General features: G+C 34.6%; 1 protein-coding gene across 6 annotated transcripts in view; it reads right to left on the reverse strand.

Annotated features, from left to right (window-relative positions):
* The window catches only part of BRWD3 (bromodomain and WD repeat-containing protein), a 79,016-nt gene extending 63,728 nt beyond the window's left edge, over nt 1-15,288 (reverse strand). For all 6 annotated transcript variants that reach the window (XR_011331903.1, XM_069824633.1, XM_069824632.1 and 3 more), the window contains exons 1-8: nt 15,118-15,288; nt 14,970-15,028; nt 14,864-14,893; nt 14,633-14,692; nt 7,865-8,015; nt 7,578-7,676; nt 5,080-5,240; nt 2,139-2,315 (exon numbers count right to left, since the gene is read on the reverse strand). Coding sequence is in view for 5 of the 6 variants with exons in the window: in XM_069824633.1 (XP_069680734.1) it covers nt 2,139-2,315; nt 5,080-5,240; nt 7,578-7,676; nt 7,865-8,015; nt 14,633-14,692; nt 14,864-14,893; nt 14,970-15,028; nt 15,118-15,160 (780 nt within the window). In the remaining variant the exon portion in view is untranslated. The remainder of the gene's footprint in view (nt 1-2,138; nt 2,316-5,079; nt 5,241-7,577; nt 7,677-7,864; nt 8,016-14,632; nt 14,693-14,863; nt 14,894-14,969; nt 15,029-15,117) is intronic.
* Nucleotides 15,289-16,330: the final 1,042 nt, after the last annotated feature.

Raw genomic sequence — 16,330 nt, forward strand, 5'->3', positions numbered from 1 at the left:
CTGCAAATAATATAATTTGCAATATGGTGAAGGAAATTACAATTGAATTTAGGGGACTGGACATCATCTCGAAGGGACGAAAGAAATCATTTCACAAGAAATAAGTGTTGTCATAAGAAAAAGTAAATAAATACAGCAAATAAAATTCAGAGAAGAAATAGATTCACAATATTACGTATTTTATACCCTACTATAATTTAATACATAATTTTACATAGATCTACAGTAATAAGTCTGGACTATCTACATCTGAATGGGTAACCTGCCTCAAAATGAATGCCAATTTAGCAGCAGTTAGAGGAGTACCTGGTCACTCTTTGGACGGATCCCGGTGCAGACATGGCTGCCCGGAGACTGAAACCCTTGCCCATGTCCAAGGTCAGTGTAACAGAGATTTACTCCTCCGAAATGCCAGACACCATCATGTTCGATCCTTAATTGCAACTGCTTTAAGAAAAAAGTCCTGGATAGTAGAAGAGGAAGTTTTTTGCCTTGCTACTAATGGCTCCTCTAGACGTATTGACATCATAGCATATTCCCAGACTACCAAGAAAGGATATATAATTGATCCCACCATAAGGATTGAAACGGGGAGTAGCCAGCCAGAGGATGTCAATAAAGAAAAGATCAACATTTATCTGCCAACAGTTGATTACTTCAAAGCAAAATACCAGTTTGAAGACATTGAGGTGATTGGTTTTCTTATTGGAGCTCGTGGTGTGATTCCCAAGTTCTTTGAAAGCTTCAGGAAGACTTTTGAACTTCCACAGACACTTACTGCTGACGTCATAACTTCAGTTTTGAAACGCTCTTGCCAAATTCTGAGTCATCATATTCACTCTGTTTAATTTTTTTTATTCACTTGCTATTCATATATGTTTATTTTAATTTTCTTTCTACAAAATTTATGTAAACATTTAATATTGCAAAATTCATGTAGGAGAGTATACTGAGTCCTTCTGGGCTACCTCCAATGGGAGGCAGTTATTACCTTACCTTACTTATAGGCCTATGTAACAAACTACGAAGCTCTGGAGGTTTCACATTGAAATCAGTATATTCCCTGAAAGTCTGAATGTACTTTCGCTTCTCTTTGAGATGGAAATGTTCATACAAGTTTGAGATGCATTTATCATCACAGATTATAATGTGTTTGTATTTACAAGTCAAATCTTTCAACAGTCTCTTCTTTTACCTGTCTTTCATTTTGTATCACTAATCTTAGATTGTCAATGTAAGTAGGATGTTTGTGTGGGATTGATAAGCCTCTCCGTAAAGTTTTCTGCCATGCTTCTGTAAAACTGACTACATACTCATACCTTCTACACAACTGATGAATTGTTTATGCTTGTGAATTGAATTATTCTACTTAAATGACATGTACAACTTTATATAGCTCAACTAAAATATGTTTTTATATTGACTTAATCTGTTTACTATGCATTGTATATTTTTGTTTAGCATAACTGATGAATTGTATATGCTGTAAATTGAATAGTATACTGTATAGGTCAGCTGATGAATTGTTTAAGCTTATAAATTGAATTAATCTACTTCATATGAATTGTACAATTTTGTATAGCTTAACGAAAATAAGTTTGTAAATTGAACTAATTTGATACGAATTGTTTATGATTATAAATTGAATTAATCTACTTGATATTAATTGCACAAATTTGTATAGCTTAATGAAAGTATGCTTGTAAATTAAATTAATCTGCTTACTCTGTTTAATTTTTTTTTAATTCACTTTATATTCATATATGTTTATTTTAATTTTCTTTCTACAAAATTTATGTAAACATTTAATATTGTAAAATTCATGTAGGAGAGTATACTGAGTCCTTCTGGGCTACCTCCAATGGGAGGCAATTATTATTATTATTATTATTATTATTATTATTATTATTATTATTATTATACAATGCTTTTTAAATATTCCACATCATTCTTGCTTTTAAATAAAAAAACTGTACTCCATTGTAGACTATTATGAAATATGGAGTAAAATACTACTATATAATGTACATATAGTACAATCACCCTCATTTTTAGCATTCCAGTTGACTTGTAAAACGCATTTGCCACAGTAAATGAAAGCAGTGCTGGTCACTAATAACTAGGCTGAGAACACTTACAGGAGCAGTGGTCTGGAGGCACCACACACGCAGTATCTTGTCTATACTGCCCGCTGCCAGCAGAGTGTTCTCTGTGTTGACAGCAATGTCCGTGATCTCTGCAGATGCTCCACGCAGTGTTGCAAGCAAGCGTCCATCGATGGCACTCCATATCTTCACTAGCAGGTCGTCAGCCCCCTGCACAAACATCAACACCATTATCACTGCTGGTGGAGTATTGCCTCAATGTTATTAATATTTATTCGTCTAATGGCTAGTACATGATATTTACTATCATTGACTGAGGGAAAAACAAGAAAGTGGTGAACAAAACTACGGATTAAGTAATTAACATTCGGGCTCTGGCTTCCCAGTACGGTCGACTTCCTTGGAGGATTTCAGAGCAGGGCATTTTGCAAGATGTCGTCTATCCATGTCTTCCTGTTGATGGCACAAAATACAGGATGCTGATGGAAGGATGCCAAGACGATTGAGGTGTTTACCCAGGATGTCATGTTCAGTGTTAAGACGAAAGCTTGCAACTGCCAGTCTTCTGGTTCAGGAGGTATATCCTTCAGTAATTTCCTACGTTGTTGCGAAATGTTTATGTCCAGTTCTTGTTGGTGATTATTTTTTTGTAGTTGCTATATATACTGTTTTACAGAGTTAAATGACAAAGGTTGCCGTGGGTTTATTTTGAGATTGGCACCCTTCTTAGCTAATGTGTCAGCCTGTTCATTCCCATGTAGATTACAATGTTCTGGGATCCATTGTAACACAACTGTTTTGCCATGTTCTTTTAAATTTGCAAGTATTTTTTTGACAATTATTGATTTGTTTTGTGTAGGGGTGGTCAGTTTTATTTATGGACAAAATGGCTGCTTTTGAGTCTGAGAGGATGACGGCGTTTGTGAATTTATCCATATGGAATAAAAGTTGATTTAAGGCAACATGTATAGCTTCAATTTCTCCATCACAGGCAGATATATTATAACCAACTGGAAGATAGAAGCAAAATAGATTACTAAAAATACCAGCTCCTACATTTCCTTCAGGGTCTGTTTTCGAGCCATCAGTATAAATTCTTGTCCAATAGTCTTCCGGATATCTGATGTTGACGGTTTCAAGGGCCAATTGTTTTAAATTTTCTTTACTGTGTTGATTCTTGGTGATTTGTTCTAAGAGGTCCATTTTTGATTGAATTATATCTATCTGAAGTGGATATGTTATTAATATAATTAATGATATTCTGGGCACAGTCTAATATTCTAACAATGAGAAAATAACTCACCCACAACACAAAATTATCGCATAGAAATTATCACACCTAACCAGCAGTTGATTTTTTGTTCTGTAGTAACCAAGACAAACTTGGACTCTCACTTTGAGAAAGGAACATAGGTTAAGGGTGTTTGAGAATAAGGTTCTTAGGAAAATATTTGGGGTTAAGAGGGATGAAGTTACAGGAGAATGGAGAAAGTTACACAACACAGAATTGCACGCTTTGTATTCTTCACCTGACATAATTAGGAACATTAAATCCAGACGTTTGAGATGGGCAGAGCATGTAGCACGTATGGGCGAATCCAGAAATACATACAGAGTGTTAGTTGGGAGGCCGGAGGGAAAAATACCTTTAGGGAGGCCGAGACGTAGATGGGAAGATAATATTAAAATGTATTTGAAGGAGGTGGGATATGATGATTGAGAATGGATTAATCTTGCTCAGGATAGGGACCAATGGTGGGCTTATGTGAGGGCGGCAATGAACCTCCGGGTTCCTTAAAAGCCAGTAAGTAACTAAGACATCAAACTGCAGTCAATTACAAAACAAAAATAGCTGACTGTTCAAGAGAATGTACTGAAAATAATTACAAGCGCAAAGTCTTGTGAGTTTAAATTATTTATTGCTTAGTTTGGATATTTTAAATAATTTGTTCTATATTTATGAATGATCTTCCTGCAGTTGTTTTCCAATGGGTTCTTTATATTAAGTTCATAAATTGGATATAGTGTTCTTATGTACGGTACAGTAATAGAAATGAAGTACATTGATTTTTTCTAACTGTATATAAGGTAGGCTTATTATAGCCAAGGTTTCAAGGTCTGCTACAGTTTGTAAGCTAAAATCATGACAGTTTTTTTTTAGTTCGTTATTTAGCAATGCTTTATCAACTGCTAAGTTATTTAGCGTTGATGGAATTGCTGATAGCAAAATGGTATAGTCTTTACAGTTCTTGTTTTTCACGAGAAATGAGGGGTATTTTGATCGGTGTTCATTATAGATGCCTGTCGCTAGTAGCCAGAGTTGGGGTGTAGTCAATATATACTGCAGGGCTGTGTCTTCTGTAACTGGTACTGATAATTTTAATTTACTTCTTTTGTGGTTTATGGATGGACAGTATAGAAGAATGTGTTCCAGATCTTCATCATGATTATTACACCACAGACAAGTAGGATTATCAGAAAGGTGAAATCGGTGTAGGTACAGTTGTGTGACAATGTGACTTGTTCTAGCTTTTGTTAAAAACGTCTGAACATGTCTGGGCAAGTTTTTGTACATTTTCAGATCATTTGGTTTCTTTTGAACGCACTGTAAAATTTTTCCTTTGTCAGAAGAGAACGAATTGTTGATCCATAGGTTTGTAAGATGAGACCTTACTGAAGCAAAGGCACAGGCTAGAGATAGAGATTTGGTTAAAAATTAAATATATATTTATTTGAGTTATCGAAGCAAAATAGCAAACTCTGCAAAAGTTAAGTCAGCTGTTGTTTACTGGTCATTGTCGCAATGTCATAGCTCTCGCTACCAACATTTATGTACAGCTATCAACTGCATAGTTACAACGACTTGAGTATAAGAAATGTATCACTTCCCAACAAATCTATTTCGAAAAAGAAAAGATCATGCCAGCATCAATCTCTGACTCTCAAGAACTTTCCAAACAGTTCTAGCACTTACAGTGATAACGTATCGGCCAGTGCGGTCAAACAACAGGCAGTACACAGCTGACAGGTGTCCAAGCGTACGGCAGAACAGCTGCTGCTTGCTGTACAGACGAGTTGGAACTACCTGCCAGCGTCGCAGTGGTCCCGAGGTTTCCCGTCCCTGCAGCACACGCACTGTAACACAGATCTTAACAATCACAACCTGCTATTCTTGGAATTGTAATTCTTTATTCCCAGACAATATTTACAGACAATGAGATAATAATTACAGCAGTAATGGAACAGTGCAGTAATGAGATTTCAATGACATGGAGATAAATATACAATGCATATGTTTTATCTTCCTCCGTTGCTTATGGGACTTGTTTTGCAGCATTACCTAAAGGTGCATCTACATGGTTTAACTTTTCTTTCAACTACACACAATCAAGTAATGCATGCAAGATTGATATTTAATATTAATTAACTTAATATATATACGTCTAGAACAGTGGCGGCTGGTGGTTTGAAAATATGGTGGTGCACAATGGATATCGAAGAGGAGTTAAACATACTTTACTTTAAAATTTAAAACCGTGTATACCTGAGGGCGTATACATATAAAGCTAATTTATATGCAATTAATAAGTAAAATGACTAAATACAAGCATACCTATTTATACAGACGTCCAAAAGTGGAAGGGGTCGTGGGCGGAACTCTCTTTATTGCGATTTACCCTCATGAAAAACATTTGAGCACAGAATCGTCATCAGAATGCTACCAAGTACCAAGTGCAATGTTTTCGTTCATAAAATTCAAATGCAGCTTTCGTAGGCTGTCGGGAGATAGCAGCACTTATTGTCAGAACGGCAACTCTTACAACTTTAAAGCAAAATACAAGCTCCTTTATGTATTGTGCCGTTTTTGTGCATGTAGGTTGAGAAAGTAATATGCGAGATATGCGACTGTTCCTTGCACAAGCCGAATGAATACATTTTTCATGCTTATTACTTCGGACAAATGTCTAGTTGAAACAGATACTTTCCCAGTGAATTCAGTTTCTTCTGCACTGACGTTGGTGTCCATGTCAGGGAGTGCGACAAACCGTTCTCAATGAGGAAAGCAGTAGACCACGCCTCTAACCCCGTCCCCGCATTAGCCGAACATCTCTATAAACAACCTTCCCTAGGTTTTCAACATCTCTGCAAACCAAGAGGCTCGAAGGCTCCTGCAGACGTACAAAACAAGACGCCAGCTGCAGATAGTCATGAATGAAAATTGTAAAATAAAATTATATTTTTAAAAGTAACAAAGCCGGGAGATTAGGAATATTACTGGGAGGTGTGCAAACCTGCAACCCCCTTGAGAAGCCGCCACTGGTCTAGAAGATGCCATTAGGAAAGTGCAAGATAATAGAGAGGGTTTGGAATTGAACGGGTTACATCAGCTCCTTGTTTATGTGGATGATGTGACTATGTTAGGAGAAAATCCACAAACTATTAAGGAAAACATGGGAATTTTACTTGAAGCCATCCTAAAGAATTCTGTCAGTTCTTAAGGGGAGAGGATGGTATTTTTTGGTGAAAAATGAGTAAATTTTCAAAAAAAAAAAAATCTTTAAAATATTCTGTGATACGTGTGGAATGCATAGCATAACATTTTGTGGGTATTTGTGCCCTTATCGGATGCTGAGTCGTCATTTTTAAACTTCCTGCGTTATGGATTTTTAAATTACTCGCCCACTTTTATTGTTGTTTCCGGTAAATTAAATTTTCAAAAAAATTTTTTTTGCTTTAAAATGCCCTTTTATATGTGTGGAATGCATTGCATAACATTTTGTGGGTATTTGTGCCCTTATCGGATATTGAGACGTCATTTTTAAACTTCCTGCGCTATGGATTTTTAAATCACACGCCCGCTTTTATCGGTTTCCAATAACTTCATTTTTTTGCTACATTGCCAGACAAAAATGGATATAATTTCTGAACGATTAAAGATACATGCATGAAATTTAGAACACACATTCTTTAGACTATTAGGAAACTTTCCTCTGTAACAGAATTTTGTTAATTGATTTCATTTTAAAAATACGTCAGTTTGTTTGCAAGAAAGGAAATCAGAAAATTTTTATTAAATTTTAATTGTTTATTTTACAAACGTGGGACTAATATCAAAATTCTGTTACAGACAGTTTGTAGAACATGCTTTTGCAAATACATTGCAAAAAACTGTTTGAATCTATCTTTAAAAACGGTTTAGATATATCGGTTTTAGTACAATCCTGCATTGGGTATATTTTTTTCAAATTTGGGTTCCCAAATAATTTTTTTTTTTTCAAAATATTTTATTTGGTTGAGTTGCCACAGCTATGAGCTCTCTACATACAAAAAATTAATATTTTACACCAAAAAATAGGGAAAAAGTTTTAAAAAATACCATCCTCTCCCCTTAAAAGTCCATTATCCTGGGCCAGAATTGCGAACTAGCAACTCATACACAACACTGGAAACTTTTGTAATGTGGGTACTCACCCAAGTTGTGCTGCTTGTTAAAACCTACAGGGTTAGTGACTGGACAACCCCGCCGCCTGGTGCCATACTGGACTATGTGTTGACTCTGTTGTTGAATCCCTGCAACAACACAGAACGATCCAGAAGATTACAACATTCACAAATCAAGTAAACTGCTCAGTACTTGAGAACATTCATAATTCAACAGTTCAATTTAATAAACTTTCAAAAATATTAATACATCACGTAAATCAGCAACGTAAAATTCCCAATTCTGTATTGTTTTCATCTCAAGATTTATTCGTTACCTTGGGCAGTACGAAGAAGAGATTGTCGACCTGCACCTAGCAGGGATGTCACGCCAGATACACTGGGTTTGATTTCTTTGTCTAATATTGGACCAATGCGGCGACAGATGTCCAACAGATATGTAGGACCAATGTGCGGGTATTTCCGCTCCTGCAATAAGAATATATTAATAGTAATAACTCAGCCTTTGTGGATCATGGATCTGCTTCACAGAGGAGGAATGGAGATGTACATGCAGTATTTTACAGACCAAAGAAATATGCAATTTTATTACAGCAACACAAATACTGATAATGATATGTTGTTGTTGTTTTCTAATGCCAGGCGTTTGACAATAAAGTCATTTGACCTCTTGCACTCCAATATTTTTCAAAGATATTATCATGACCAGCCACTGAAGCACAGATTTTGAGGTGTTCCGAATTCATTTCTTGGTTTGAATTGCACAATGGGCAGTTAGGGGACCGATATATTCCAATTCTATGCAGGTGTTTAGCCAAACAATCATGGCCTGTTGCCAATCTAAATGCAGCTACAGACGATTTTCGTGGGAAATCGGGAATTAACTGTGGATTTTGATGCAGAGAGTTCCATTTTTTTCCTTGTGATTGTGTTATCAAATTTTGTTTGTTGAAGTCTAAGTATGTAGATTTAATAAATATCTTCACAGGGTAATACGTAGATTTAGTAACAGGTCTGTAAGTAGCAGTGCTGCCCTTCTTTACTAAACCATCAGCATTCTTGTTTCCCAGGATTCCACAATGGGATGGTATCCATTGGAATACAATTCTTTTATTGAGTGATATTAATTGAGAGAGCATTTTAGTTATTTCTGCTGTTTGAGATGTAGGTGTGTGTTTAGAGACGATTGATAGAATAGCTGCTTTGGAGTCTGACAATATAACTGCATTCTTAAATTTATTGATGTGGCATAGAAGATTCCTGAGACATTCACTTATTGCAATGATTTCACCATCAAAACTTGTTGTTCCATATCCAAGTGATCTATAAAGTGAGAAGAGACAGCACGTAACACCTGCACCGGCACCTTGTTCTCTGGAGATCAAGGATCCGTCGGTGTATAAATGAAGCCAGTTTTGTGGAGGGTACCTAATATTTATTGTCGTCAACATCTGTACCATTTGGGTTCTTATATTATTTGGAAAAAAAAAAAAATATGGGACATTTTCGGTTTAAATAAATCAACCAGATTTTATTGTTTTTCTTATTTACGAACATCAGCAAGGGTGAAAGAGCATACATTAATTGTGGCCTGGAGGAAAAAGGTCTTAAGTAAAAATTTTATACTTTTCAGGAGAGCAGTAGAAAGATTGAAATTGGTGTCAATTATAGAGTTGTTTTAATTAAGATGTTTTTCCGGAATATGTTATTGTTGTCGTCTAGTGCCTTGCATCTGGCAATGAAGCCATTAGCAGTCGTGCTTTCCAATACTTTTGAACTGTAGTTTCTTCTGATCTCTATGCTTCACAGGTCTTCAAGTGGTCTTCATTCATTTCTGCTGGATCGTTACACAGGACACATATTGGTGAAGCTGAGATACCTATTCTGTAGAGATGACTTGCTAGACAGTCATGATTTGTCAATAGTCTGAAGGCTGCAACTGCTATTTTCCTTGGTCTCTGGGGGATTATATCTGGGTTGGAAAGTAGTGTAATCCATTTTTTGTCTTTAGCATTTGATTCTATTTCTTGTAGGTATGAATGAGAAAATTTTGTAGTGATGAAGCGTTTTATTGAGGAATATGAGAAATTAAATTTAGACTTTTGTTTTATTGTTGTGCCTTTCTTTGCAAGTGTGTCTGCGGTTTCATTCCCCATGACTCCACAGTGTGCTGGAATCCATTGGAGACGGACAATCTTATTAACTTTTTGGAGTTGTGTTAACATTTGTAGCATTCTCTTATTTTTGTTGACTTCTTTGTAGCATTTGAACATATTCCCTGAATTGCAGCTTTAGAATTTGAAAGAATACTGTATTATTTCTTTATATTTCTTCTAAAATAGATAATGTTGCTCATTTAACAATTTTCTTGATTATGTCCAAAAATAGTCACACTTAAGCCCTTTTAAGACTAGAACCCAAACTGAGTAGAAGGGAGTATTTAAACATAAGACCTTTTTCATGTCAAAACAAATCAGAAATTTAAATTATAAGGAATGCAAAATGGATCTTAAACAATTATAGGACTGTTTACCCTGGTGCTTAAAGTTTTGAAAGGAAAGGGCATCAGTATGTGATAAAATGGCTAAAATACAAATTAGACCTTTTTAATAGGGTAGCATGGAAAGTAAACATGTGATGTTTGCAAGGAATAAAGTATTAAATATTCTTAAGTTCTTTATTCTGTGTGTGCTCAATTCAAAAAGTACTTAGGACATTTGGTAACGCCCTATAAACCCAGTCAGGAGTCTTATTTGACTTTAGCCGTTTTACCAGATTGTAGAGAATTGTTTCCGCTTTCAGAATATATAAAAATCTCATTTTCACAGAAAATTGACTTAAGATCTTTTTCCTCCCAGCCACAGAATTATAGGGTGCCGGTATAGCAATATTAAAATTTAACTTTAAACAATACTTAAATCATTGATCTTTCCTTGTGATATACAGAGTTGGGTGGATAAAACCGGCCTGTCTCATTTCATCTGATTCGAAATTATGTTGGCTATCCTTTCTTCTGCATGTTTAGTTACATTGTTGCTTGTTACATGCTGTAACTTAAAAATTATTTATAAACTGTTCTGATTGTTGTTGCAATGTAAAGAGTTGTTTTGTAATAAGCATGACATATTCAATACCAGAGCGAAAGCTACCTTCTCCAGTCTTTTTCTTATTGTTCTCTCAATGTTTCAGCAGTGATGGAAATGCACTCCAACTTTTAGTCAGATACTGATCACCGCTGATGGATATTTCTTTCTCATGCCTGACATATTAAAAGGGAAATGAGTTTGCAAGGATGGAAGACGAGGGTCGAGAAGAAAACACTGTACATAAAAAATATGCTTAGTAGAATGTAGTGCAACAACTATGGAGAATTTAAAAGCAGAGCAGAGAAAAGAAAACATTATTGAACAACAAGGCTTGGAAATGAATCCCCTGAAAACCAAAGTAATTCACGTCAACAAAGGAGAACAGAATGTGACGAATTCAGTAGAATGGAGAAACTTTGGAACAAAAAGAGGATTCTAAATATCTATGCACTATCACTGACAAATTCAGTAGAATGGAAAAACTATGAAACAAAAAGAGGATTTTGAATAAGTTACCTATGCACTGTCATTGACAAATTCAGTGGAATGGAGAAACTTTGGAACAAAAAGAGGATTTTGAATATCTATGCACTATCATTGACAAATTCAGTGGAATGGAGAAACTTTGAAACAAAAAAAGGATTTTCAATAAGTTATCTATGCACTGTCATTGACAAATTTAGTGGAATGGAGAAACTTTGGAACAAAAAGAGGATTTTGAATATCTATGCACTATCATTGACAAATTCAGTGGAATGGAGAAACTTTGAAACAAAAAAAGGATTTTGAATAAGTTATCTATGCACTGTCATTGACAAATTTAGTGGAATGGAGAAACTTTGGAACAAAAAGAGGATTTTGAATATCTATGCACTGTCATTGACAAATTCAGTGGAATGGAGAAACTTTGAAACAAAAAGAGGATTTTGAATATCTATACACTATCATTGACAAATTCAGTGGAATGGAGAAACTTTGGAACAAAAAGAGGATTTTTAATATCTATGCACTATCATTGACGAATTCAGTGGAAAGGAGAAACTTTGAAACAAAAAGAGGATTTTGAATATCTATGCACTGTCATTGACAAATTCAGTGGAATGGAGAAATTTTGAAACAAAAAGAGGATTTTGAATATCTATGCACTATCATTGACAAATTCAGTGGAATGGAGAAACTTTGGAACAAAAAGAGGATTTTGAATATCTATGCACTATCATTGACAAATTCAGTGGAATGGAGAAAATTTGAAACAAAAAGAGGATTCTGAATATCTATGCACTATCATTGACAAATTCAGTGGAATGGAGAAACTTTGGAACAAAAAGAGGATTTTTAATATCTATGCACTATCATTGACAAATTCAGTGGAATGGAGAAAATTTGAAACAAAAAGAGGATTCTGAATATCTATGCACTATCATTGACAAATTCAGTGGAATGGAGAAACTTTGGAACAAAAAGAGGATTTTTAATATCTATGCACTATCATTGACAAATTCAGTGGAATGGAGAAAATTTGAAACAAAAAGAGGATTCTGAATATCTATGCACTATCATTGATAAATTCAGTGGAATGGAGAAACTTTGGAACAAAAAGAGGATTTTTAATATCTATGCACGGTCATTAGTTCAGTTGGGAAAATAAAATGTGTTGTTGTTAACTAATGTTGAGTTCTTGGCAATAAAGCCATTAACTTCTCTTGCTCTCCAATATTTCTCACACACAGTGGGAGTGGAGGAAAGGGTTAGATGTCGCTGAAGATGATTCTGATCCATTTCTTCCTGAAGACTAAACACTGGACAAAGTGCTGAGAATAAATAATAATTTCGTTCAAGTGTTTTGACAGTCATTCCCTGTGAGTGATCGAAAGGATGCAACTGCACTTTTCCTAGGATACTCAAAAATTACGTTTTGTTGTACAGTGAGACACTTTTTTTTTTTTAAATTAGTACTTGAAATTTTGTAGAAATATTATATCTAGATATTTTGTATTTTGAATTAATTAATCTTTGAACTGTTGGAAATGGTAAAATTGACATGGAGTTTTGTAAGATATTACGTCCCTTCTTAGCAAGGAGGTCAGTAGCTTCATTACCAGATAACCCACAATGTGTCAGTACCCATTGAAAATCTATCCTTCTGTTAATCTTAATCAGATGGTGTAGGCCCATAATTTTTCAACAGTGGAAATAACAAAAACATATGAAAACAGGTGACAAAGATTTGTAAGTCACAGATTCCAGTGCTTGGTACAAAGTAACTAATAATATATAATTTTAACTTTCATTACATGGCTTATAATAATTTAACAGTGACAATAAGAGGAAAGTGCGGACTTTGCAATATCCAAAGATTCGAAACAATTGACAACGAAAATTACAAGGTTTTATTAATTTCATCTCTTACTTTTCGACACTCCCTACCCTTTCACACTTCTTTTTTTTTTCGCTTCACCAGCACTTAGGTGTTTCAGAACATAGCTCTGTGTAAGTCTAATATTGTACAGAAGACATTTAATCAAAGAGAAACAATTTTGAATTAAACATAAAGAGAACTTCTAACAGAAGAGAGTAAAAATACAAAAATTTAATCACCGCAAATTATCAAATTCATGTTACACAACTAAAATAATGCAAAATCTTATGCTCAGCGTAAAGAACTTTTCAAGCGATTAAAAAAACCATTTTCATCTTATTTTATTGTTATATTATTGTAACAAGTCGATCAACAATGTCCTAATTTGAGCTATTAAACACGGAAAATGAAACAATTACAGACCATATGCGAGCATTTCGATAGGCTTAGTTCAAACTAAAGTATAAAAATATTATCGAAATATAGCTCTATTTCTACTGTTTTTGTTTTTACTTTATGAAAATAATTGCATCAATAAAAAAAATTACGCAACTAACTACATGTGGAGCACTGTATACCCAAACTGTGATGCAATATTGAGGATTTCTACTATAGTATTTGTATTCCCAATAAATTAGATATGCATCTAATGGCATTTGTACAAATTACAGAAATAACAAAATTACTGTAAATTGTCTTCCAAGCAATTTACAAACAAGTAACGATAATCAGTCATGATAATTACTGCCAAATAGCAAGTCATCCAAATCTTTGTACGTAAATGTAGAGTTTAAGTTCATAGTTTGGTGTTCTTTCATGTTATTTTAATTTTCGGCAAGTAAAGTACGGTACTTAAGTTCTTTTAACATTATTTGGAAATATCGTAATATTATATATCCGACATTTCATGAGTGCCTTCTTCCATAGATATGAGTAACATTCCAGTACGCTTGTGTATGCATAATCGATTCCGTAATGACATTGATTTATACAGTTCATAACGCAACAAATGAAAACAAGGAGATTAATAGGCCTACTAAATTTATATCCGCGAAACGAGAATTTTACGATCATATTTTGTGTATATGACAATCGTATTATCAAAAACATGTTTTATTGCTGTTCCTACAAGAAATAATGTTTAGATTAGATATTTTTTTACATCGGAAGGAAAACAAAAATAAAACAAATATAAAATCATTTACGCAATATGAGGCAACAACTCTGTATTCTGCAATACTGTCGCGTGATTGGTTGTGAAAAAAAGAACACGAGACTACTGGACCAATCACAAGGCAAGTCTATACCTCCCAGCGAACCAACACGAATGTTGCATTACTATCGATTGCATTACGTCACACATCCACGTAACTCCGGTTTTCATTGGCCTGCGGTAAATGATGACATCAGGAGGTCACAGTAGGGGGAGTGGGGAGGGTTTAGGTGAGCCCAAAAGGGGCAGAATAATGATTTTCCTTTTCTAGTTCCAAATCCAAAATGCAATGATGTAATTACAATTATTACGTAAGTATGTACATATATCCGTAACTCGTAGATTTCAACCCGTATCAGAGTCACATTTACGGTATTGGTAACAAAAACATTTTCAAATTCGCGTATTTCATTAAAATTATACTTACCAGTTCCTGAAAAGTCTGTTCATGTTCATTTCCTTGCCAATCTAATCTTTTGGGTAAAGCCTGCAAGGAAAAAAATTTTCAAATTACGGGAAAATCTATTGTCGGGGGGCCTTTATTTACATTCAAGGTCAATGACCTATACATATGTAATGTTTTGACGGAGGGAAACCACGTGCAAACCATGCGGTGGCTCCACAACAAGCTCAGCTGAATGTCAAACTCAGTGCTCACCTTCGAATTTTCCAGTTCTCGCTTCAACACCTGCAATACAAACATAAAATGCTTAAACATTTGAAAAAGTACACACTTCTGCACTATTCTCTGTAGCAATACTTACATTTGCAGTTTCTTGACATGGTCCAGCAGCCAAAAATTTCGCGATCAGGAAATACAACTCTGCAAGTGAAACGAACGCCGTTATAACATAACGCATATCATCGCCAGTTTTCAACTGAAACTACGATTGTTCACACAGTTATCCTTACCTGAAGTCACTGAAGATTGGTTGTTTGATATACCTATATCCATAATTACGTATATATTAATTTGTTTACAAACAAGTTAATGAAAATATATTATTTTTCTTCAAACATGTTTAATAAACCCATTTCAGATCCCATTCTATCTACACACTTCACTAGCTGAGCCGCATCACTACCGTAAGTGTAGCGTGGCGCGCGAAGTTAAATAGAACCGTTTATTATTTTGTAACGTCGCTTGAATAAATACTGAACAAATCATACTTCCATAAAGTTATGATTTATTTATTTTCACAATATTACGTAGTTGGCATGATTTCAATCTTAATATCCTTATAAAGACAATATTTAAAAGTAATTTATCTACGCGAAAGAATACATAATGGCGCACGGACATGCGAAGAGAAATATGGGTGTGGAGCGTAACTAGGATTGAAAATATTTCCGATAAAGAGAAAGATTAAATAAATTAGTTAATTTTGTGTAAAATGTGACTTGTATATTATTCCTTTTCGTGATGTCAAATGCTGTATCACAAATGTATGTAACTAGTACATCATATACAAGTTATTTCGTACAAATCTACTTCGAATATTACGCCTCCATGCTATACGAAGTTCATGTACACGGTAACTCCAATCAGCTGGAAATGTATTTGGTTTGCATTGTTATATATAAAATTCAAACAGAAAAATTAGAGACTGATAGTGAATAATAATACTTTCTAGCAATATTAATAAAATATTTTACTTGGTTCATTGAAGTTCTTGGTGTTCTCATACCAACGTTATTAGTTTGTGTAATATTGTTAGAAGTGCTAGGCTACATTAGTGAGTAATTTAAATACTTCAAAAGTTAGTCTAAATACATGTGAAAATAATATAGTATTAAGTTTAGGTTCATTGCGTATTTTTTTAATGTAAAATCAATATAATGATAGCAGGTGTACATTAAGTATTAGCGTCGGTGGAGTGAATGAGTAGATGTAATGTTGAGAGGCAGTAAATTATTAGGCCGGAAAAACTAGTGCACAGGTAGTTCTGGTGGTTTCGGAATTGAAAATCGTTGAATTTACAAGGATTTTTTTTTTTTGTGAAGGTGGATTTTATTGTAATGCAAGGCATAACAAAGGCCTAAATTAACCAAACTGAACCTGTCACAAATTTGCAAGATGTATAGTACGTAGGGAACTATCTTTGCGCTAGTTTAGCCTACCAGT

The sequence above is a fragment of the Periplaneta americana genome, chromosome 4 (assembly GCF_040183065.1).
Source record: "Periplaneta americana isolate PAMFEO1 chromosome 4, P.americana_PAMFEO1_priV1, whole genome shotgun sequence".
In the NCBI taxonomy this organism is placed as follows: domain Eukaryota; kingdom Metazoa; phylum Arthropoda; class Insecta; order Blattodea; family Blattidae; genus Periplaneta; species Periplaneta americana.